General features: G+C 38.7%; 2 protein-coding genes across 3 annotated transcripts in view; one reads left to right on the forward strand and one right to left on the reverse strand.

Moving 5' to 3' along the window:
- LOC145728267 (ecdysone-inducible protein E75-like) overlaps window positions 1-17348 on the reverse strand; it is a 54235-nt gene extending 36887 nt beyond the window's left edge. Inside the window, exon 1 of one of the 2 annotated variants that reach the window (XM_081978356.1) lies at window positions 16706-17348. In XM_081978356.1, coding sequence (XP_081834482.1) covers window positions 16706-16898 — 193 coding nt within the window. In that variant the 5' untranslated portion in view covers window positions 16899-17348. Of the gene's footprint in view, window positions 1-773; window positions 924-16705 lie in introns of those variants that run through there. The other variant, XM_081978357.1, reaches the window with a different exon arrangement.
- A 1123-nt stretch (window positions 17349-18471) lies between these two features.
- On the forward strand, window positions 18472-25969 carry LOC145728266 (uncharacterized). The gene is made up of 15 exons (XM_081978355.1): window positions 18472-19139; window positions 19196-19931; window positions 19984-20243; window positions 20296-20742; window positions 22558-22843; window positions 22942-23215; window positions 23266-23497; window positions 23554-23841; window positions 23894-24161; window positions 24226-24391; window positions 24465-24608; window positions 24672-24919; window positions 24970-25336; window positions 25389-25671; window positions 25724-25969. Exons 2-15 carry the CDS (start codon window positions 19632-19634, stop codon window positions 25923-25925), a joined length of 3765 nt encoding a protein of 1254 aa, XP_081834481.1. The 5' UTR covers window positions 18472-19139; window positions 19196-19631; the 3' UTR covers window positions 25926-25969.
- Window positions 25970-26032: the final 63 nt, after the last annotated feature.

A 26032-nucleotide genomic window follows, 5' to 3' on the forward strand; every position in this document is an offset into this window, starting at 1 on the left:
TTTATCACTTTGGTGTAGTTGGCAAAACAGAGCAGGTAACCTATTTAGCTGGTCGATGAACTCCGTAGCACTTGGAGGCCATTCAGAAAAAACGTGGAGGGATTAGAGGAGAAGTATCTGATTGGTCGCTCCTCTGCAACGTTGCCAATTGCCCACTAATACGCGGATGGAAAAGTTTACTTGACAAGTGCAGAATGGCAACGTTGCCTGGAACTCAACCTCCAGTTTTAATTTCATCTTGCCCCACATTCGTTAGGAAGGCTTGCCGAGGGTAATGCACTACTCTCGTGCCGAGGATCTCTTAACCTCGATAACGCGAATATTCGAGAGCGTTCCCAAGTTGTTTGAAAATAACACGTTCAATGAGGCTAGTTGTGTTTCCATGAATAACCTCGCCAAAGCCTACTATACTGAAAACGTAGTAGAGAAAATGTTAGGTTAGGCTTATTACAGATTCCCTGTTTTAATAAACTAGTCGAGTTATTAATTTGTTTATAACGGCCGGTTGACTTGCGTCAATGGATTACGCCACATCTGTTTTGCTAATTTATTTATGAGTTATTTAAAGCGCGAATAACGTGAGCGAGAGAGACAGACGGTGGCGCTGAAGGCCGAGTCAACGAACTAGCCTCGATCCGGACCGCGATTGGCCCAGATACCTCTCGTTGAAGCTAAAAGTGAAAACACACGTAACCTGCCCGAATACTTAAGACTTTTCATGTTTACTATTTATAAGCTTTGTTTTTCCCACTTAATATTCGTTACAGTCTTACCTGCTAACACTCGCCCTAAAAGATTTTCCTCATGATCGTAGGAACCGATGACCACTTCACCCTCAACCTCCATGTCCTCCACAATGGGCTGGACGGTGGCGCAGGCCGTTTCTTTAAAATCGTTTACCGTCATTTTGTTACTAATTATTTCACACGATTTTTGGGACACCGTAACGACCGACAAACACTCTGTTTCGTATAGGCCCTGTCAAAATTGACGTCGCACGCGTTCTTTTGTTTTTCTCGTCAAAAAAAGGCCGAAAACGCTCTCTCACTCGTACCCGTTGTTGTGGCCACTCGACGGAACGCCGCGTGCGAGAATGAAACGGACTAGGATGCGACGTTGCCACCTCATCAAACATCAAGGCGTTTTGATGCATAAAATAAAAACTTGCAATTTAGTGGATTGTTTTGTGACAAAAAACTTGTTCATAAAACAGAGTGCTATCAGATGTGACTGGTCATAATATCGATACAAAATCAAGGGTAACAAGACAGAACAATGCAATTTGTCTATCTATGGCCAATTGACAGATGATGTCACATCCGTTTTGGTTAACTGCCACATTTACGTAAATGTCAGCCCAGTGGGTAGATGCTTGGGATTGGTCAAGAAAAGCAGTCTTCAACTTGCTCTGGACTAATCACAAACTACACTTGATGGTGTAACCTCATTATCACGTGACAGTTGTCAGAACACTAACATGTCAATTTTTTGTACTTGATAATAATTATTGATGGCCAGTTGTAACGGTTATAGTTAAACGACACCAGTTTAAGAGGCTTATACAAGTATAGTCACCCAAGTATTTAATTTAATAATGAGAAAAGTCGGACGTGGCAACAGCGCACGAGGGAACTGAACACCCGCGGCCGGCGATGCCGTGACCCACTAACTTACATTCCCGGCCGGGTCGACGAACCGTCCAATGTCTTCTTCATGGGTGATGCTGCCGTTGCTCCTTTATGGGAGAAAGGAACTTTCGATTTTGATGCTCTTGTTTTTTAACGATTATTACTTAATTGAGTAGGCCAATTGGAGTTTTAGGTTTTTGTGTGGTTTTCACTGCTTTTGTATTGGCGAATTGGTTAACGTAATTTTCAAAAATTAAAAAGCTCCTAAATGTGTATTAAATCTTCTGTGGCATATACGGGCTTTTAATTGCATTTATTGACCCTGTGTATAAAGAAAATGTTCCGCTCCAATAGATAGGCCGGACCCTACGTATAAAGCAGTAGCTATTGAATGCATTTTTCTGAAATTAACGGCCTACACCAACCTAGTTAGCAATATGGCTTCGCCTCTAGATTAGTACATACACACTCACATACGAGAGTTGCAAAACTGTGCGAAAAGACCGTGTCGAAAGCAGAACGCTTGCGGAAATATTTTTATGGTTTTAGATTAGAAACCCATTATTCAAATACATAAACTTGTCGCAACCGACACTATAAATGCACACCTAAACGTGCTCGGTCCCCGTGCAATTAAATATACACACCGTATACGTGAAAATGGTATCCAAACTAGGAAAATCCCAGTCATGTCAATTATCTTTAAATTAGATGGAAAAAATGTTAAACAAGGACAGGAAGAGCAAACCAAAAGAAGAACGAAAGACAAAGATAACATTATTTGTTCTAAAAGTTAGTGCAGAGAAAGGTCGAAAATCCTGTTCCCCATCCAAAATTAGGGCAAGTTTGTATTATGTTAATAGAAAGTTGTGTTTTAAAATCGCAGTTGCCATGAATAGTAAAGGGACCGAACGTCACGATGACGTAATTTGACAAGTGGTCAATATGTTGTTTTGTTAAATTACGTCAAATTTGCTCTGCGCACTATATCATCAAATCAATACAAAAACGACAATGAACAAAATGTCAACTCGAACTGTCAACATGCCTTGTATTGCCCTGATTTTGTCAAAATCGCAGTAGGTCGGTCATCTAAAACAGACCAATCGTTTATGTTTTGTTTTTTTTTTTGCTGTTCTAGCTTCCCTTGATAAAACCTCGAATGTGGAACACTCTGTTGGGTTAACAACCTGGGTCGGCTTTCAGGGCCACCGTTTTACCCAGGTCCGGACTGATCTTTTGTTCGAGCACAATCGAAAGTTAGTGCAGCCTCATCGTTACCCAAGCAGGCTAATCACCTAACCGACAACAACAAACACCGATTTCTTATGCAAAGTGAAAGTTAACGGAGCATAATAGATGAAACAATTGAAGAAATTTGTCCTGCTTTCTTCATTCCTGATGAATCGATTTTACTGTTATTTCTTTAACACTTATGCAATTTCAATTGCAGCACCAAAGAAGTTTCAGCGGGTCACTTGAAGAAGACTTGGGGGTGTCCTAGTTTTGCAGCCCTTAACCAGGAAACGAGGCCACGTGCATGAATAAATGAAGCTTCTCCATTGTTTTATTCAAGACGCTGACTCCTCTATGGTTTAGAAAAAAAGTAGGTCGCGTGTAAAATAGCTTTTGCCATTAAAAGCAATTTTTTTTAAAACCCGGATGCAGCGAGAGAGAGCCATCCAGAAATGAGGTAAGAGCACTCAAAACGTATACCTGCATATTTTCCCGATTATAAATAGAGCTGGCTCCGCATTTGCTTGCCAAAACATTAGAAGAGATTCAGAACATTAAAACGTGGACACGTTCCTTATTTTACTTCGTCTGTAATTTGATCTTAGTTTATAGAGATAAAACGAGCACACCCTGTATACTCGGTGGCCCTCGATGGTTCAGTGATCTCGAATCATGTATGTCAGCAGTAGTATAGTAGTACCAGTTGTTTGTGTGTTGTTTTACTCTCGATCGCATTGACTTAGCATTTTATTAGCAATAACCTTAATGGAGAGGTTTAGCGCAGTCAAAAGTTGCTCTGAATCCAGTAGTAAATCATTGTAGTTGTATCATTGATTTCTTCTACTGTCACTCGGGGTTGTAATCATTGATCTAACAACGGTAATTGGATAGGTCAACTGAAGTCAAAACAGCAGAGTAGCAGTATAAATAATTTCATAAAAAGTGAAAAAAATTATGAAGTTTCATTGTTTAGGGCCGATTACACCGTCCTAAGGGCACCCTAGACTAGGTTTTAATTTGACTATGATCTTTTGCACGTGATCTGTCACAGTCCAATCATAACTTAGCCTAGGAGAAGGTTAGGGTGCCCTTAATCGTTTAGCAAGCAACACATGGTTATATAGCACCTTAAGTGGAAGGCAGTGACACGTGACAGTTCTCAAATTTGAATCTTGATGAAAGACAATGTCACGTGACTCAATTTGTGTTTACGTCCAGTGACGTGCATAGATGATTACTAAACTTGTATCAATAAAATCAGTGTGAAACTATAGAGTTTCAACACACGTAGTAGTCCAGTTGGTGCTAAACCTCTCCAATAACGCAAACTGAGTGGAGCGATGGCCTCAATTTTTGAGGTTAAATCCGAGGCGGCACGGAAAGTTCGACGAACTCGCGCCAAATACGAGCGCGCGCTTTGCTCAACGTTATCAGTCCCTGATTTATATAAAAATATACAATTTTATTCGTTCAAGGTCCCTTCGATCAGCAGCGCTTTGTTCACCATCATCGGTGGCACAGTTTAGTTGAGAGAGTGAAACTCCAATCGATTTCCTTCCAGCGTCAAGTCTCACTCTGAAATTTGACAGATGTCAAGTGAGATAATTTCCATAAAACACGTCAACTGTCAAAATTCGTACTCTTAACTGAACATAACCTCTCCAAATATTTTGTAATAAAGAAAATCTTGAAGCAACAATACGACCGCGTACATAAATAAATTTCGATTTCGTTGGGAAACAAAAAGATCACATAAGAACCGAAAGTGTCCATGAGAAAGTAATACGTCACCATTTACCTCACCGAGAGACCCCGTTAAAGTTTGCTGAACCGATCGCGAATCTGGGTCGGATCGTATTTTACACAACCCGACGGAGATGGATGCATGGGCAAGGAACGTCGGTGGGAGCGAGAAGGTCGACGTCATTAGCTCCGGACAAAAGTGACAGTGAAAAATAAATTATTAATAGAGCTCGTGGGGAATTGGTGTTTTGTCATTTGTGCTAGGTCGTCGACATTAAATCGTAATATTAGGTTGGAACCGAATCGAAAATAAACATCAAAACTGTTTTCTTCTTTTACATTTCTACCACTTAGTTTAGACTGTGTTAACTTACACCTGATCTGTCACATTCAAAACTAAAATTCAGACTTGAAATTGTCGGAAAAACATGCTGCGTGATGTAAAAAAGACAATTTCCTATTGTAGCAAATAGGTATGTTTCGCAATATGAAACTGTATCGGACCAAAATATCATATTTATTATATTATCGTGCTCCAATTACCACACTACCCAGGTAAATCTAATAAACTAACGATGTCACGTCTAATTCCTTTCAGTATTGAAGTTAAACTTATCAAATTTCTAAGCTACAGTCACGACCCAATAATAAAGCACACCGATGTGTATTCAGTTCTATTTTCAAACGCTTTAATTATATTTTGAAAAGTCTATGAGAGTATTACTATTTATAAAAAAGTATGTCAAGAAAAAAGCTTGAAAAAACGGGACATTGAACCAGAAACTCGATAATAGTAAAAACGAATCGATTACCATGATAACCAATATTAATAAAATCACGCAAGAACGAACTTTCGATTTTTCTTTTTCGGTCACGAAAGAAAGTGAAAACCACTTATCCAAAGTGCGTTGACGTCTAATTCGGAATTTCTCTTCGCGCCAGATGAGGACATGACCTATCCAATCCGGTAACAGTTAAGTAACAACTAATATTGTTATTATAACAACAAAAAGAAAATCAGGTGATTAAGGAGAACGGTGGAAAAATAGCAACGTTGCTTAACCATTGATTTTTAAGCGTCACCGATGTACGGTAGAGGGCGACACTAACCGGATAACTTGCGAACTGTAGGTGGCACCTTGCGGTCGGTTTTTCAACTGATATACAAAAATTGCCTAAATTATATCTCAAACAACCTCAAAAAAGTTATCAGTTTGTGTGTATTATGTATTCAATATTTAAAGGGTTTGATTGCTTTAGTATTATCAGCTTATTCTCTCGTATCTATTATTTTTTTAATATTAAAAGTGTTCTTTTGTTTAATTCCCTAACCGTCAATTAAATAACATAACATGTTTCAATAGGTTTTGTAGTTTAAAACACTTGAATAGAAGCAAATGTTGACGCGTTGGTGAAGGCGCGTACACGTTAAGCACAATACTATTCACTGTACTAGAATAACAATTCTGCACTACTTGCAATAATTAGTTGATCTAACAGAGCTTAATGGTGGTTAAGTACCTAAAAATACTTGAATTAATTCTAGAAGCAAACTGCTATAGTGACAAATGACTATTGGGGCATTTGTTGAGTAAAGCACAAGTATTTGCTTATACTTACAAAGTCTGATAAAATAATAATAAGTAAATTAAGCAAAACCTTCAACAAAATAATATTGCATAATATCGAATAACCACCTAATTCTGCGGCAATCTCAATCACAGGGACGCTTGTCCCGGTTACCATGACAACGGTCCCGACGTCGGGGGGTGGTAAAACAGCAGCGTCGGCATCCAGACGCCGGAGGGGACGGCAAGGGCGCGGGGGCGGCCGGCGCGGTACAATGACCCAGACAGGTACAGTGGAGAGGGGAGGACGTTATTTCCCCCTGTGTTTTTGTTTGATTTTTGGGGATGATTATCCGTATGGGGTCGCGCAACGTAAAGACGGAAGTTTTCTTTTTCGCTTTGATTGCAGGGGTGGCAAAGTTGATGGAGTTTTTTTTGCTTTTAAATCAATCCGGAACTTTCCAGACAGATCAGTGAAAAACTGAGTGAGTCACAAAGAATATATAAAATTGAGCCACCTGCTGTACAATTGTAGAACTGAAACACATAAAATCACACGGAAAGGGTGGAACAATTTAAACATATCCTTGTCCGGTACACGCCTATTATAGTCGGTAAAGCAGACGACGGTTCATTATTAATTGATTCGGCATTGGGGCACAAAGCTGAGCCAGACAGGGAATTTCCCGTTACCCTATTGGCCCATACTGGCTGCAACGCGGGAGTGCATATTCGACAACGTTGCATCAATGTGCACTTGTTCTATTCGGTTAAGGGAGAGAGTGACTCATGAACGGGGTTACTGTCTCGAATCGATCCAATTTTTGTTTTTATATACCTATTTGTCTCCCGCTTTGTTCTCGAATTTCCGTTAACACTTAATATATACAATAACTCAACTAGCTTGTTACTGTGGATATCTGAAAATTGGAATTAAAAAGAAAGTCACTTTGATAGGACCATATTTGTTTTGTTACAGTACTGACAGTGTGTTTTATATTCATAAACAAAAATCTTAAAGAATGGGATAAGAAATAAATGCGTAATTTCTTTCGGAAATTACTGTAAAGAGCCGAATTTGGTCATTAATAATGCAAAAAACCCTAAAAACAAGTTTCTAAAGCATAACCAAGTTGGGATTGAGGTTAGATTACGCGGTTACTGTATTTGCCAAGTTAGAAAAACTTACCCGCAACAAAACTTCAGCAGGATGAACTTGAACCCCTTATTTTAACTTGGAAACTATTTTAAGTTCACATTTTTACTTTTTAGAACCGAAATCGAATGTTTACGTACTAAGAGACGAGAACAAAGTTTCCCAAAAAAATGGCGGATTCGCGTTTGTTATTGTTTGCCTGTCATCTGCTGTTTCTAGCTAGCTACTGTCATTAGTGTCAACGCAAACATAAACGTACACTTCCTCTCTTTGTTCCTCTGGTCTAAACCAGACAAGGACAGACCATAATAATTTCAATTAACTGTCATTGACGTGTCAGTTTAATAAAGATATTTACAGGAAATCGTTATTATCGATTAAACACTTGTAGAGCTCGAATCAGATGAGAAAAGGCCACCGCATCATCAATGACGCAGTTTTTAAAACTATTTCTTTCTCCTTCTACAGTTGCCGTCGCATTAGATATAATCAGAGGCGTCCTATTAAAATATTCCCGAAAATAAATTGTTAAGCGGTCAAAAAGCCACTTGGCAACGTAGTACGGTTTTTACTTGGACACAATTAAAACAGATGCGGCAGCGGCCAGGGACAGATGGACCTTTTTATATGCTTTTACTAGCCGGCACTCTAAACGGTGTTGCCAAGTTTAAAAAAATGTAGTGGCGAACAGGGAGACTTAGGGGGTTAGGTCGTTAGGTTAGGTTCCGTTTTAGTCTGGTGTTTTGGTTGTATTGTTGATGGTCGCAGTTGAAGTTCACATAGTGTTATGAATAAAAAACGTTATTTTGTCAAAATGTCTTTCAAAAAGGTTGGAAAGAAAGGTGTTATCATATACAGCCAAGGCCGTGAAATCGTCAGTAACGTCTTACAATTTATGAAGAAAGAAGCAGAAGGAGTTTCCATTCCTTTGAAAAACTTGTTGTCTTTTATTTTCTTTATTAAAAACGACGAAAATGTTTCATTTTACTGATAAAATAATAGCACGCCACTGACTGGCTGCAACAACTTGGAAAGTAACGAGAGCAGCAATATTTAAAGCGAGACGTACAGAGATCGTGACATCATCGTTTGATGACGCCTGTGGCCTTTTCTTAGCTGATTCGAGCTCTAAACGAATAATTATCGACTTCAAAAGGTTTAAAATGTTCTTTAACTAAAAAAGACTGCAATATGGTAGATTAAATTAAAATTCGCCCTTGAAATTCCACCCTCTCCAGACAAATATAGAGACGGGACTGACGGGAGGATTATCCGCAATTCCTGTAGGGTTTTTCTACTGCTCCCCTTTTCTTAATAATTCACCGATAGCCGAGTGACTCTAAGGGCTTTGGCTGTTGTCGACACATATCCCGAAGGGTTTTCATTTGGGATACCCGCACATTCCAATCGAGTCCCTTTAGACTGCCGAAATAAACGAAGAACAGTGTGGGGTTGCGATATTAGTTCGGCAAACCGATTTTAATCCGTCAAAAATTTTTCCTTTCCAACGCGGAACGTTTTAATTAAAACGACGGAAAATTCTGGAAATTGGTTATAGAGCGTATAACGAAACGCCGGAGCGCTGTTACCCCATGATACATTGACCCAGACAGATAAAGGAGAGGGATCCACCCCGTTTTACCGCCCAAATCGTCTGGGGCCTTGCCGCGTTGCAACGCCAACAGTGAGAGTGTTTTGAATTTTCTGTCTCTTCTTTACTTAAATTTTCTCAAAAGTGTCATTGATTTTGTCGCTTTTTATTGATGCACTCGCAAACGTTCACCATTTATTAAAATCACAAGTCACCATTGGGTCTGTTTGAAAACCCCATTGGTTCGGTCACCCAAAAAAACCGGGCCCTTGGCCCAAATTGAGTTTAACATGTCTGGGGTTTATAAACTCGTTTTTTTATTTGATCTTCGGTCACACGTTTTTTAACCCGAAGACTGAGGGTCGTTTTTGTCTGTCCAAGCTTCAAACCATTAGTTGGGGTTAGAAAGGTTAAAACTACTAATTAATTGTAGTAATCAATACAAAGAATTAATTTCAGTCAAACAGCGCGACAACCCCGCAAATATATCCCCATCAGGTCCCTGACCTCGTTCCCTTCCGCGTTACGTTTCCCCCCATCGCCCTTTTAACTGCACTTCCCCGACTAGGGGCCAGACTGGGTGGTAATCGGGCCGCCCTGTCTGGAACACTCACCCCATCCTAGGAAGGGTGCCGCCCTTTTTTTGGGGAAGCTAACGCTGCACATAACCGACGGGCAAGGGAGAGACTCTGTATGTAGAGGGAGAATCGGATGGGTCGACCTTGGTTACTAAACCCAGACAGACAACAGGATTATTGTTATATTTTGTAACAGTATAGGATATTAATATCAAATAGTAATTTTCTAGAAATGCACAGTATTGTTAAAGTTGTTTTTAAAGATTTAATCTACTCAAAACTTTCAAAATTGTGTGGTATTACTTTACGTGTTTAATACTTTCTTGACTTTGTTTATAGGGGGCGCTGCCACAATTTATTTAATTTTAGACACTTCTAATGACAGTTGACATTATCACTGACACTGCTAATTTGTTTATGTTTATTGTTTAAATGTTTAATTTATTTAAATTTTCTGTGGTGGTTATTGAAGGTGGAAATATAGCAAAATGTACTAGAATAATAAATGTCTGATTAGACAAATAACGGTAGGTATATCTGATATTACCTATTAAATCTATTAGTTTAATATGCTGGGATTCATAATGAAGGGGTACTTGCCCTTAGCAAATCTCCACTTTTAATATGATATTTGGGCTTTATTGTCACTGCTTTATTTGCTTTTTACTATTTTATTTGTTACAAACTATTGTTTGCTTTCAGGTGTTTCTTAAATCTATAATATAAGAGCCAACTGCATAGGAGCACTTTGAAAGATCACTTCAACAGTCTTAACACAACTGATCTTCTCCTGAACAGCTCAAAAGGGTGAAAGCAACACTACTCTAGGCAAGTATTCTATTTGAATAATCCAACAGTGTAAAATTTATTTTTTTTATACTTATAACTCTGAGCATAATCCAGTTGCGCCTTTATGATAGACAGTCTCTAACCGCTACTTTCTCATTGTAAGTTTTTGATTCGCGGAGTGCACGGGAGGACGTTGCCTTTTCGCAAACGTTGCACAAACGAAGGATAAAGGCAAAAAGGTACGACAAAACAGTCATTGAACCAAGCTTGAACTTCAGAAATTCATCATTTCGACATCTGATGCGTGATGCTTTTCCCAATTAGAGGAGTTCGTTTGTGTGCATATTTTTGCCCCCGGTCCTGCTTTGGGACCATTGTTCTTCGAAAAATACTTGATTCTTATACCTATACCACTATATGACAAGACCGGAATTTCGTTATGAGTTTGGAGACGTAGACGGCTTGAAAAATATGAACAGTGTCTGTCGCTTACAACCATTATTTGGAGTGTATAGAAAAGGGATGTTGAAATGTACAGGAAGAGAGAGGAAGTAATAATTGAAAGTGAAGTTGTAAATAGGTGACTCGGTAGAGTTCAGTGGCACCAGGGTTATTGTAAGGGCCTGCAGACCGTGAGGAGAGAAGGGGGCACCAGACGGTTTGGGGTGGGGGAAAGCGGGATACAGCGTTGCCAGGAACAAAACCGACGGGAGAAATTTGCTCTTTTTGACGCAATTACATTAGCGGAGTATTCGAAACGTTCGCTCATCAAAGGACAAGAGACTTCAGTTTTAAATTAGCAAAAAGGAAACGCAAAAGTTCCGAATGAGTTGAAACAGTCAAGGTTGCCCTTTAAAAGAGGGCGATTTATAAATAAGGCCGTCGGCGGCCATTGAACAAAGAAGATGCGAGCAACCATGCCATCAAGGTCCAGACGAGGCCGTTTTGCCATCACGGACGACAATTTCAATAAAGGGTTTTTGCTGCTTCTTTTCGTGCATTGTAAACGCGCTAACACATTTAGATTCTTTTGTGCAGCAACTTCGATGCAAATTGTTTGGATTGCTTTACGAAAAAATTAATGTTAAACGGTTAACATGGATGTAATGGAATTTCTGTACTTGAGGGGTTAATTTCAGACTTGCAGTCACGTCACGCCGCTGATGGCAAAAAGTTGCACTAATCTTAGCCTCATTCTTTACTCAGATATGACAGGTTAGGTTAGAAAATGTTTATGGATGAAATTTGAGGATTATTGAAATATCTTTTAATAAAATTGTGAATCTAACATGTGTTCTTAAAACTGTTTACGTAATTAGCTGGTTTTTACAAAGATGTCACAGTATCAAAGGGAATTGATACTGTGACATTTATATTTCTGTAAGTTTAACTTAGTAAAAGGTTTAAGTGATAAGATTTCTAAGAAAAAAAAACGATATAAAAAATTAAACTCGGTCGGTCTACGACCCAGACAGTGACGGGTAAAAAAAAAATGGGGCCCCCTCTCGACAATAAAACGTCGGGAACGCACCATGAGAACGAGTTTTCAAAGTGCCTCTGACGTATAAAAAAAACGCCCTTGGCCCACATCACATTCTAATGGGTATAGTTAATTTTAACAGGGCATTGAATGATTTCCTTTAGCTCAATAAACATTATTACATCATTTGAAAGAAGACTTTTTCATCGGTTATTTGTGTTAGTTTGTTTCAGGCTGAAACAAACAAGAAAATAAACAGGGCAATAAATGAAACGTTAACTCCTGGAGTTCTCGGTTAAAGACGGTCGGGCCAGAAGGTCAGAACAACAATCTTCAAGGGTAAACGGATAATAGGCTGAATGTGTGTACCTTTTTTAACGACAATGTTAGTCAACACGTACTTAAAGATAGTTTACATATACCGGGTGGCTGTACTATGAGAACTTCCGGTGCTTTAAACTCTTTAAATGAAAAAAAAATTCATCAAAGTAGCTGGTATAAATGAACTACCCCTAACTGGCTTGGATTTACCCTTAAAAAAATCTAATTTGCATGGAACAGTTGTATAAATCACGCATTTCATAAGAACACCGTCCCCCTTTACATCCTCCTTTATCAAGTTTAAGATCGACCCCATGGGGCTCCGCTTATTAAGACTTTGGGGGTGCAAGCAACAATGTCATTGTTTGCACGTGCTGAATTTTTACATTTTGGTAATACTATTGGTTTTAAAAATGCTCAAGGCTGAATTGTAAAAGAAGTCTTATTAGTATTAGCCCACTCCTCTTCTAACCTATTTTATAAATAAATCGTACTAAAATTAACATACATCGAAGCCCCTTTATATGTGTGGAACTAATTTTAGATGATGGCTGGAAATTTGTGAAAGACCTGCAATTAAAAGGGAAAGGAAAATTTTCTGGTTCTGTTTGATCTTTACTTCAATACATTAGGCAAGTCTACAACAGGCGTAAATTACTTAATCTATACTTATTGTCATCTTCCTATTGTTCTTGACTGAAATTATTCGACATGAATAATTCACCCCTCAAAAAAAAAAAAACCAAGAAACGTTTCCCGAACGACCCCGTCCAATATTCCGCTAATGCCTTTCGTTATCACAACTTTCATCCCTCGCCCATCTTGAGCCGTCTTATTATTCGCCCGCTTTAAAAAGGGAAACCCTCGTGTTTAGAACGAATTTTTCCCAATGACGAAGGGGGAAGAAAAATTCCCCATGACTCACACACACACACCCCACAAAAGTGCGGAAACTGTTTGGGTTTATCCAATGAGAAAACTTGTTTCTTTAAATTTGTACGTTTTCTGTATGAATTTTGCCCATTCATGGTAAGTTTTTGCGTATACAGTTAGTTGGTCAAAAAATGCAGCTTTTTTGGGCTGAGAGCGAGTCTAATAACAATTTTGATATTTTAGTGACTGTGATTTGAATATTTAAACATGTTATTTACTTGTTTACTAACTAAACATCCCTTTACGGGGCTTAAAATGATGTCAATGTTGGAATTTTGCCTGGGTCGACAAGGGGTGAACGGCCTCTCTCGCTAAATAAACCTTGAGCCGCAATTTAGGCCGGGATGTGGGCGTATTTTTCGGTCACCCCCATCCCTTATCCGTCACTTAGATGTGGGCGTCGCTGAAGGGAAAATAATCCTACTGATCATGCTTTTTTTCAAATTAAAGTAATTTTTGATTGCTTGTTCATTTAACGTCCTTGTGAAACTAACTTTTTGAATTTTAGCCTGAAAATGTAACTGAAGTTGCAAATTTTTCCTCTACACCGCTGTTATAAGCAATTTATACATCCACCAAATGTCCAGAAACTTTTACAAATAAAGTAACTTGATACAAATTTACTAACATCCTTCTTGGCCTTCAGTAAGAGGAATGTAAGGACAACTTAGATAAGAGTTGTTTAGACTGAAATACTTTGAATGTAATCAGTCACATTCAAATCTCTCAACATCTAAAAACTACTTGAACAAAATTACTGTGTATAACGTTAGTGGATTAAGCCAACAAAAGACAAGAAAAAGGGGAACAGAAAGATAAAAATAAAAATATCTCCTTCTAGGTGTCGTATCTCGACGGAGATGCCCTTGAACGAGGCCTATTCTGGGGGCTTCGTCCGGAGCTGCCTCGTCCGGGGCTCCCGGTGATGCTGTTCTTGGGCCAAGGTTGATGGCACGCGTTCACCCCGGCACGCGTTTTGAGAGGCCCAAAGAGAGAAGCGAGAGAGGCAGAGAGACACAGTGAGGGGGAAAGCTAGAAAGAGACGCCTTTAAGCCGTTTTCGGGATTAGGTGTGTGCAATCTAGGATACTAATGGGGTAAAAAGTTTTTTTATAGAGTCTATAATAGTTATAGAGATTTTGTTTTTTTCACAGGTGTTACGGTAGAACGATGGTGCAATTCAGTGACACACTTAAGTGTTTTGAATTTTCAAAGATTACCGCACCTTTGGCAAAATGTTTTCATGTTGTATTGGATAGCAAACAATATAATTTCGCTTTCGACGTCAAGATAAGAGCGATAACCGCGGCCTTGCACGTCTACCAACCAGTTGTCAGGGTCAGGTTTGAGATCATTACCATTTTAAATGGGAACTACTACTAGAATAGTGTACATTATTTTTTTTTGATAATTTATACAGAAATAGCCTTCGTTCATTCAAAAAAAGAAAAATTCTTTCTTTAAGTCCCAAGGGAATATCATGGTGACGTTTGATCCAAACGGAAAAAGGTATCAATACTTGAAACGTTTTTAATTTGGTGAATGCATTTTTGCGTGATAAACGGTTGATAAACCTATAAATACTTTATCTCTATGTGGTGCTGTTTGTCGCACTTGTAATTGAACTTGAACGCTTTTAAACTACCAGCAAGCTGTTTTGCTATAGATGATCAGCATTACAGAGAAAATTTTGGAACAAAAATCTGGTTGACGCACTAATAATCAGCATTAATTCTAATAAATACATTGACAATGGTGCTTGAATTTTTCAACAAACCGGTTAAAATTTAACGTCAACAACAGCCTTCTTATCATAAAAATGTACTAAAGGTTGTTCATGATTTTTTGGCTTATTTGTCGCAAAAATTGACCTTAACCAGTCAAGGTTACTTTTAATTATTACACATAACCGTTATCTTTTTCAAAACTATTTTGGTTACATAAAGATGACTGTGACAGTCTTATACGTGTCCACGTGTATGGATTAGGTAATTAAACGGTTTGAGGATGGGGCCTTGCCAAAAAAATAATCACTTTCAAAGGTTAGATAATGTTTGGTGATAATAATAATGATAATCTACATCCAATGTCGTTTTTCGGGAATGTGTTGATTTCAGCGGACAAGGACGCTACCGTAACTAGGTGTACTTAATGCGGTACTTCCGCGTTACGTTTTTCAGTTCCTTATTGCTGAAATGGTTTTGTTTAAACGAAAATTTGTCAAATAATCTTTTGTGTGAAATGTTGTAGGAACATTTTTCAGGACGAAAACAGTATTTTGTTATGATCTATATAAATTCACCTACCAGTGCAAGTTTATATGCTGATGCTATTTGCATGTAACGCATTATAATGAAAATAATGGGTATTTTCGCAGTTTTCTAAGTCGGTTTATAAAATTGAAATGACGTCAGTGGAACTCGACTGTTGGTAAATTCGACTTGGCTTTGATTACGATTATTTTTCACTTAAAAAAATGAGCTGAAAAATGAGTTAACTAAAGATAATGTAAAATCTTATGTGAGAGCACATTGTTATTAAATTAATATTAGAAACAATAAATAAGTTTTGCCAAACTTCTACAGGGTTATAGGGTTTTTGAAGGAGTAAACCTATATTACCCTAAAAAGTTGTTTAAGGCCTAAATTTAAGAACTACTTTAAACTCAAGCCAAACAACGGATCAATGAGATATTTAGGCTAGGATTTTGATAGGAAAGTCAATGGCAACTCAATACAAAAATCAAATCAACATAAACACAGTATTCAGAAATACCAGAAAAATATCAAAAAACCAGAAAAACAAGTAGGAATAATCTGTAATTATTACCATCTAAACACTATAAATTCACTTGGTTTGGTTGGTCAAACTGTTTTCATTGACAGCTTTGACATAAAAGTGTAAAATCATATCACTTTATGCTCCAAGAAGTTCATGAATTTATTTGAATTAAAACTTTTGGTGTAAAACCTGCTTGAGCAGAGCGAATCATTACAATTCAATGGGCTAGACAAAGATGGAGAAAACTTTGTAAGTGACGTGTGTCAGTCTGCCACAATGAATGTAACTCCATTTGACGGTTGGTCAGATGATCAAGTGACATCATAATTATAAAATGTCGTTATAGACATCATAATTATAAAATCACGTGACATTATAATTATAAAATGGGATAGAGGTCACGTGACTTTTGATCGAAATCACAAACTGCAGCTTCTTGCTTTGTTTTGACCAATCACAATAAACCATCTGCTCTGCTGAGATTTGCGCAAATGCTGCACATGCAGATTTGGCATAATTGACCATCGTCCGTAGGATGAGGCGATTTTTTGGCAAGGTTACGACCTAGACCTTGATTGAGTGTTATTTTGGGTCTGGTAGCCGACTGATTTTATTTTTTTTCAACGTACACACATGAATAACCGTTCAAACCTATTTCCAACAAACAGGCGATTTTTCGTGCCCGGCGAGTGTCAAGTGCAAGCACAAACATGACGTCGCAAACGGTCTCGGGACGGTGTCACCTTCAAGGAAAGTTCATTGTTCTCGTCATTTATATAGATTAGGTCGGAAAATTCGTTGTTTTATGCTATTTTAAGTAAATATAGTTTGCTGAAAAACTACCTGTCTGCACATGTCACTGTCAAAGTCATCCCATCAAAAGTGAAGAGTAAACAACTTACCTAGATCGGGAATAGAGCTGGTGGCTTCCTCCAGTTTGGTTTCCAACTTAATTTTTGGCGGAGGTGGTGGTGGTGGCGGTCTCATTGAGGTTGTGATGGTGGGGGAGGACGTTGACGACGAAACGATTCCCCCCGTAGGTATTCGAAATTCGTTCTTGCTTTCGGTTTTGAAAATGATTGTAGAGGTTTGCATGGTGTGATTAGCTGGTTGCGTTTAGTTTGGCGCGAATACTTAACAGTCGCCTTTTTTTTAAAAGATAGGCAGGAAGAGCGACTTTTCTAACTTAACTATTGACTAAACTAAAGTGCTAACTTGAAATGACAGTTATAGTTTCACATCCACATCAACATGTTTGGTGTTTGATCATTGGTGTCATCGCTTAATTCCGGGACCGCAAAGTCTAACCAGCGATTTTCCATGGTTGATTATCACAAATTTCTCACCGTCATTCAGTGACGGGGAAAAAAACAACAGAACGAAACTGAAAGTAGAGACGCTACTGACCGACCGGTATACACTGAGTAGAGTTGCTCGTCGTGCACCGAGAGCGACGCGAGCAATGAAAGTGAAACCTTTATGCCCTTCTGGCACGCCGCGTTCGCGTATAGGGCGCGCACGCGTATTGCGCGGGATGCGTTCCCGGATTACCGTCTGTCCAGGGGTAGTTTTAGTCGCGTCGTTGCTAATTCGCGAACGCGATTCGGTGTGGTCGTGTCGCGAGCCCGGAATCAAATGCGCGAGTGTGGTTGGCCGAGGGAGTGTTTGGCCTTGTCCTTGAACGAGTGCCTTGAACTCGACGACGTTCAAATCGATTTTCAGTTTGGTGGACAGGACACACTTGATAGGTGCGTAGGGGGTGCGTGCGGCTGCAACGCGCGACACTGCCTACTTCAATTATTATCCTCTTCTAACTTAGTCCCATCTCAATAAAGGGGATTGTTTTATAATAGTGTTTATCCATTACGAAGACGGGACTTTTGTGTCAGTTTATCGTCTCTCTTTGATTACGTTCCAGAATTTTGTAATCTGTTTAAAAATGGCTGCCTGTATTGTGTCTTTCCAATTTTTTGACAGCTGCTCTATGACAATTAGGTTGACAATATTGTTTTTCAATGACAGAGCACTATCATCATTTTTAACATGATATTATTATTATTGTAATAAATTTGTATGTCAGAACTGTCAAAATTGAGTTGTTTTTAACAGTAGTAACAGTCTTCTAGACTTTCAACACTTTTTTATACGCAAAGTGAACCAAAACGTCACCGATGCGTCAATCTGTTTGTCACTTTACTGTGACAAACAGATAAGACCTGTCATTAGTTTGCAACAATTATTTTTGCCACTGATTTGATGATTAATTATATTTTTCTAATAGTTGAATTGAAACAATTGGGGCAATTCCTAGATTGTGCAATGGTCGGGGGTGAATATATACACACACCGCGGTCAACCACCTGCAGCAGGTCGGGTCACGAGACGGCGGCGACGACGACTGCGACGGCGGGCGTCGGTTATCCGCCCGAACGCTTTTCCTGCAACCCTCAATCTGCAGGAATAAAGACCCCGTCTGCGAGGGGGTGGGGGAGGGGGTTTTCAAAGGGTAACTGCCCTAAATTATAGAGCGTGTTACGGCGCGGCCAGAACAAGTAAATGGCCTGACGTGTTATTCACCTCACTGTGTATGATGTGAACGTGTTCTTCACTCACCGGTGACCATTTTTATATATTATTTATAAGGCCTTATGTGCTCGCTCGCTTTGTTTGGAAATCTTTACCAAGTCTTATGTGATTTAATTAATAAATATCGTTTTTAATCGGTTCGAGCTGTAGGAGTTGTTCGTCGAGCCGCCGATAACATTCAACCTATAGTAAAGACAATGACCGTATAATGCTGGTCTGACATTGAAATCGTTATCAAGTCGTAGCTTTCGATGTATAAATATTTACATTTTAAATGTTGTTAAGGTTCTTGTTCTTTGTGTTACTGGGTAAAAATACTGGGTGTTTGAACGCGATAACGAGGTCGGGTTCAGTTTCGTCAATTAAGCTTTTTATTTAATCCGGTTTTGACTTATATTTATTACTAGCAAGCAATTTTTCTTGCAGTTTAACATGAATGTCTTTTTCAAATAGAATCCTGACAAATGGTGAAGGCGCACGGCTTGTTATTACAATGTCTCAGCCAAATTAATTTCTTCACCACAAATCGCTTATGTCATAGTGTTATAGTATGCCCACATGTGCAGTATATTGTTTGTTGTTTGTATTTGGTCAAGAATTACAAAAATTTACAAATTTTAGAAATAGTCCAAGGTGGATATTTTAGAAGTTCTTTTAGTCCACTTCAATAGAGGAAATTATTCTGTTAAAAATCCTCTGTGGTAGTAATACATGAGCGTTTGATTTTACATTGCTTCACAACATATTAAAGTAATAATACAATCGGCTACTTAAACTGGACAAACTTAACTCACAACTTTTTCTAGGCAAGGACAAGCAGCAACAAAGAACTATAACAATCTTCTACACATCTACTTGTACGGGCTTAGAATGCGAAAGAAGGCAAAAACGACGTCAACCTGCGGGTCTATTTAGTTCTAATAGTTCGAGTCGGGAGTATCGTCCTTTGGGGTGTCCTTGACCGCCGCAGCACTATAATAAGGGCCATTGCCCGGGGGAACAGCCGTTTCGCAAATATAGACGCGCTGGTTACTTACATACCAACTATATTTGTGTCTCTCTATTCGCACTACTGTTAGACAAAGACAAGATTGCCATCTGCAGCCACTGAAATTTGAACAATTGTGCTAAGTGGCAAAAACTACGATTTACGGAAATATGTCATCAAAAATGTCAGTTTAACATTTCTGTAAATCATTTTGATTTGCACGAATTACACAAAATTGCTTAGTGTGGGATAGAATGGCGATCAAAAAACCCCTCCAACCGAAATCGGCTAAATCAAAGACCGTCGGACAAGACATGATGGAAAAATCCAAAATTAGTCCTTGGTACTCATTGGGCAAAATCCTTCCCACGTCCAACCAAACGAAAGAAGACGCGTTCGAGAGTTTCGTACCCACGAAACAATGCGTCGACTACAAAATTTCGGAAACGTGGGTGAAAATGCAAAAAGGTGATCTCAAGTTGAACTACAAAGAAACAGTAGCCACTTACGAGGACATCCCACCGGAAATTTGCAAACCCAAGAAGTCGAAAAAGGTACAAATTTTATTGCAGTAATTAATTTAGTATTTATGGAGCATTTCTGCAGATGAAGTACTTTAGTGGAGGCCCTCCTCAGTTTGAGTTCTTGGAAGAAGTGTGGCAACGACTACTAGAACAAAAACAAATAGTGGCGCGACAAGAGCACAAAGTTTCATGTAAAGCAGTGCGTAAAGAAAGGATGAAAGTGCGTAAAAAAGGTCATATAATCGTGCAAAACTTGGTGGGCCCTGATTGGTTCATGGAATTAAATCCACTACAAATAGCCGCTGTCGACAAACTGGAAGAGGCAGTTTGCTGTGATCTTTTGTATGTACCACATAAAACCCACCCATCACATTTACATAATTTTTTTTTACAGTCAAACTTCAACTGAACACTGTAAGGAAGTGTTAGGCAACCTTGGTCTAGTCCCCAGACCCAACCAATCACACATTAAAAAAGCTCTAAAACACTCTTGCGGTGACCCAGTCGAATTCCTTCTAGTGTTCTATCAACTTCTAGATCCTTCCAGAACTAACTATTCCCTAAACGACCGTTTACTGCTTTCTGCGGTAGTTCATCTGTCCATTACTTCCACTTTAAGGGAGCTCCACGTGCGCATTCCTTCACCACCTCGAATACGTACAACAAAACCGCAAACACTTAGAAAACGACACAAAAGTATCAAGAATCAATCACCTTACTTGCAGCCATTGACTTATCAACCACCACCGCCAAAATTTAACGGAGTTTATACTAACAAGCATCGGCAATATCCGGAAAGTCCTTACTTTGGATATATTGTTAGTATGGAGATTGAAAGAAGGTATATTTTGTTTGATAATACTTATTAAGGTCCATATGGCTTGTTTGTAGTTGTGATTGGTCAAGAAGCTGCTTTTTTGACCAATCACAAACTACCACACTGTACCGGGTGTACCACCAGGGGTGCCAACTGCAATCTTAAATTTAAAAATTGCATTTTCTATAAATTTTGCATAACAAACTGCTAAGTTTTATCATTTTTAAAGAGAACCAGTTTATCTAGTATTTTAGTAAAACAAAAATTTCAGTGATTTCAAAAAAAAAGATGGTGGGGGGTGTTCAATTGTTTCTGTAATGACCTGCTGGAATTAACGATTTGACCGGTTTTAACAAATTTGGTATCGTTGAAAATCGCTTGTAAAACCCACTTGGGGTAAGAAAATGACTGTTTTAAGCACATTTTTGGAATTCTCATTCAACTTTCTATCTGAGAACCTGAAAAAAACACTACAAAGTTTGGTACAGTCAGGTAGAAAAGCGGTGTCAAAGTTTGAACTGCCAGAAACACTATTTGAAAATACAGTCAAGGGTAAAATCGTCTGTAAAACCCACTCGAAAAAAGAAAATGACTATTTTAAGCACATTTTTGGAATTCTCATTAAATTTCCTCTCCAATGGCATTAAAAAGCATTACAAAATTTCGTACAGTCCGGTAGAAAAGCGGTGTCAAAGTTTTAACTGCCAAAAACACTGTTTGAAAAGACAGTCAAGGGTAAAATCGTCTGCAAAACCCACTTAAAGTAAGAAAATGACTTTTTTAAGCACATTTTTGGAATCCTCATTAAACTTCCTATCTAAGAACCTGAAAAAACACTACAAAATTTGGTACAGTCAGATAGAAAAGCGGTGTCAAAGTTTGAACTGCCAAAAACACAGTTTGAAAGTACAGTCAGGGACAAAGTCGCCTATAATCTACTGAGGGTAAGAAAATGACCGTTTTAAGCACAGTTTTGGAATCCTCATTAAACTTCCTATCTAAAAACCTGAAAAAACACTAAACTTTGCTACATTTAGGTAGAAAAGTGATGTCAAAGTTTAACTGCCAGAAACATTATTTGAAAAGACAGTCAAGGACAAAATAGCCTGTAAAACTCACTCGAAAGAAGAAAATGACTATTTTAAGCACATTTTTGGAATTTTCATTAAATTTTCTATCCAATAATCTAAAAAAAAACACAAAATTTGGTACAGTCAGGGAAAAAAGAGACGTGTCAAAGTTTGAATTGCCAGAAACACAGTTTGAAAGTACAGTCAGGGACAAAATCGCCATTAATCCACTGGGGGTAAGAAAATGACCGTTTTAAGCACAGTTTTGGAATCCTCATTAAACTTCCTATCTAAGAACCTGAAAAAACACTACAAAATTTGGTACAGTCAGATAGAAAAGCGGTGTCAAAATTTGAACTGCCAGAAAACCCAGTTTGAAAGGACAATCAGGGACAAAATCGCTTGTAAAACCCACTTGGGGTGAGAAAATGACTGTTTTAAGCACATTTTTGGAATCCTCATTAAATTTCCTATCGAATAGTCTAAAAAAACACTAAAAACTCTCGTGGTGTAAGTTTTCTAAAACCAAAAATCAATTTCCAGCATCCAATTTTACAAAAAATCTTTATAAATGGTTCCGAAATATGTGGAGTTTGGATATAATATACCTATTTAGGTTTTAGGCTTACTTTTTATATTAAAATTAAGAATTGACTGTTTGACTCTAAAATTCAGTTTTTGTAAAGTAGAAATATTTGGTTAAGTATCAAAGGTTTAAGGTTTTTTCTGTTCTTTTTTACATAAAACTTAATACTAGACTGAATTTTAGGTCTGCAGATTGCTCCAAGCGATCAGAATGCTATAAGGACACTGAGGACTATATGAAAGAATACAGAGCAGCTTCGCAGTATTTCGACAGTCTACCCGGGAATCAAGATAGAAATTTCCACTTGATCCCTCCCACAGTTTTAAAGTTATGCTACAACATGTTAAACCGCAAAAACCGTCCAGCATTGGATCCACGATTCATCATACCGCACTTGTGCAAAGTGTCACCCTCTGAGGAGTTTCAGTGTTTTTGTCCACCACCTTCAGTTGTGGCAACTAAACAAAAGGTTAGTCCGTACAGTGGTTGGTCAGATTTCTGCTTTTTCTTGACCAAGCACAAACTTGTCAATTTGTGGATCAACAATAAATGTACTTTTTGTGATAGATTGGTAGGAGTGTGTGCGAAAAATTTGCTCAAAAATACTTGGGTTCTTTGTGTTTCTGCAACGATTGTATCGAACAAGTTCGACTGAAAAATCTGGTTAGAATTCATGGAGGATGGCAAGCCACTCCGTGTAAGTGTGAGGATCCTGTGCCAATTATACAGGGCACCACACTGAGTGAAATGTGCGAATGCTATCGGGCGTATAGAGACAAAGTTGTACTGGCCGCCGCTATGCAAAGATTCACAGACGAAAAGTACAAAACCATTTTAGGAAGTATTTACTCCAATTTGTGTGGTAAAGTGTGTATAGAGTGTTTATTTTAGACGTGGTGATGACCAAGTTTGGTCCGGTTTACCACGTAACCGGTATACCAGGAAAGAAAATTTGCTTGTGTAGTGAGGTTTTGGAGCGCAAAAAACAGCTGGAAGATTGCCGAAAAGCTTTATTAAACAATGGAGCTGAGTTTGTAATTGGAGGAGTTACACTTACAAAAATTGGGGTTGTATACAGTTTGGTGTCTGTTGTGGCTAGGAAACCGTGCCAATGTGTTTTGCAGTCTGTTTTAAAGCCTTTTCATGTCTAGTTAGCTATTAAATTAGGAAATTTCGTAGATATCGCGAGAAACTGCAAGTTTTAGAACTTCAAAACAAACTCAGAACTCAACCAATTACTTTCGTAAACAACGGACTGATCCAGAGAGAGTCTGAAATTATTTTTCATCTCTCTGGAGTTACAACCGCGGGGGTATCGGGCTTTCCAGCCGTATGCAGTTGTGACATCGTCAAACCGGACTGTTTTAGTCATTGCATGAATTATTTGGAATATAAAGAATCTGAAAGTTTGACGTCTTCTAGTGATGATGAAGATTCGGCTACGTCAATTTCTGAAGAAGAAGACAGGTTAGTAAACTGCACAGAAATTATAGATATACTAATACAATCACCTTCTTAGCTCAAGTACAGTAGAAACATCCGAAGTGCCATTGTGTATTCCTGGTTGTACTAATAATGACACGTCACCAAATTCAAAAGCGCCATCGTCATCTGAAACTGTAAAATCCACAGAGTCTGACTTAAAATCCAAACAATGTCGTTGCAAAGAAGAGTTGGACCGTTTTTTGAGTTCCAAATGCCCCTGTAAAGAATGCAACCAGACAATCAGGCAAGGTTACGCCACTCATGTTATGGGCGGCACTACAACTACACCTAGCGGCAATCAAGTGAGTTTTCAATGTGATTTGCTCTGGCTGGTTGAATGTGCCTTTACATTTATTGATTGTTTAGATTAACGTAGTGCAAGGCATCCATCAACCTTTATGCTCTTGTATGCACGACCACTTGACCACTTTACAGAAGCTTGACGAGTATAAACAACGAGTGACAACCAGATATCGCATGAAGAAGCAACCTTTGAAATACTGCATTTCTGGCGTTACTAAAACTAAACAAGGTTTGCTCAGTTAGCGTCATAAGTTTGTCCAGCCTTTTTCTTGACAAGGTTGTGATTTACATATAATTGACAGGTCCGGTATATGTCATATCTGGATTAAGACCGCCAGTAGAATGCGAATGTGCTAAAGCGCAAAAGGAACAAGCTGAAGCGGAAGCGTTGGAACGTCAACGAGCCAAACTGCCCAATACTGGCCGAATCAAATACGAAATTAAAGGTTTTTGCACTTCGTTTAGTACTGCTCTTATATCGTTTATCAACCATAAATACTGATGCGCAGGTGTAAAAGCCATGCCCGATGAAAACGTCTATGTAATGTCGGCAGCATTGCCAACGACACCGTGCGGATGCGAAAAACTGTTGGAAAAATTCGAAAAAGCCCACGAAACTTGCCTGGACGAGTTTCAGAAGTACATGGAAGTTACGGAAATGGAAAAGGTCGCTTTATATGATGAAACGCCTGACGGATCGAATCGCGGTACTTTACTGTTTAGCGAGGATTTTAATCCAATTGAAGAATTTCAACAGGTAAGAACAGTTGCATAACTAATTTCCTAGAATAACACGATTTAATTTAGGAATTACCTCCTCCAGAAGAAGAGTTTCTATCGCCAAATAACGAAATTCTGACCCAACAACATTCTGATGATCAAACAATTCAAACCGAACCTACAGTAATAGAAAATCAACAAGAAAATGTTGCATCTGTTGAGTTTTCTTCGTCTCTTGCATCATCAACTTCAACGTCTGAAGAATGTTCAGCTGAGAGTGAAGACTCGGACAGTGCAAGTTGTCACGTGTCCATTCCTAGGCCAGTGAAACCAATTTTACTTTCCGGTAAAGATCCATTGCCGGATTGTTTCCAGTCTAAACGATTTGCCATATTTCGTGACACGCCCAAGTCAACAAAGTCTCTCATGGATGTGTTAAAGCGTATTTTGAAAGGTTTGTTAGTACCCCATCTCCAAGGACCAGGTGCTTGAATATGCATTTTAAGGTATGGCCGAAGATGGGTTTCCTTTGGCTAAACTTCCCCAAGTTGAAAAATTGCCCATCATAAAATTGTGGTTGGAAATGCGGATTGGACGTTACTGGACTTATACCGACAAAGCGAAATCCGTGACCCAGAGCAAAACGTGGTGGAAGCACACTGATGTCTGTTACACCCAATCGAAACCGACTAGAATGCCCTACACCAACGCTAAGGCTAGGACTATGACCTGGAGGAGTGCCAAACAGATTAGAAAAGTTGCGGCACAACAAACTGACGAGTTTTACAGGTTGACACTGAACAGTTTTGTCCTGATGTCGTTGGTAAATTGTGGGTTTTAGGAATGTTAAGCAACAAACAGTGGAAACTGGCCGGGAATTTTTTGCCACCACTTTTGCCTACCAATTTCCCACGCACACTTGGAGAGATTGTGCTTTCGCTTATCTACCAACTAAAGAAGAAAACTTGTTTCCTTACAAAATTGTGCAACCCCATGACGCTCGCTATATCCCTAACAACAAAAAAATTGTTTGCTTTTGTTAATAGTGAATTAACTAAAAAATATGTGAATTAAACGAGCATGCATACTTTTTCTTATAATTTACATCAGGTATATGAACTACATGTGTATATGTCAAACTACTTTTCTT

This window comes from Ips typographus, linkage group LG4, assembly GCF_016097725.1.
Source record: "Ips typographus isolate SLU linkage group LG4, UJ_Ityp_2.0, whole genome shotgun sequence".
Taxonomy (NCBI): Eukaryota; Metazoa; Arthropoda; class Insecta; order Coleoptera; family Curculionidae; genus Ips; species Ips typographus.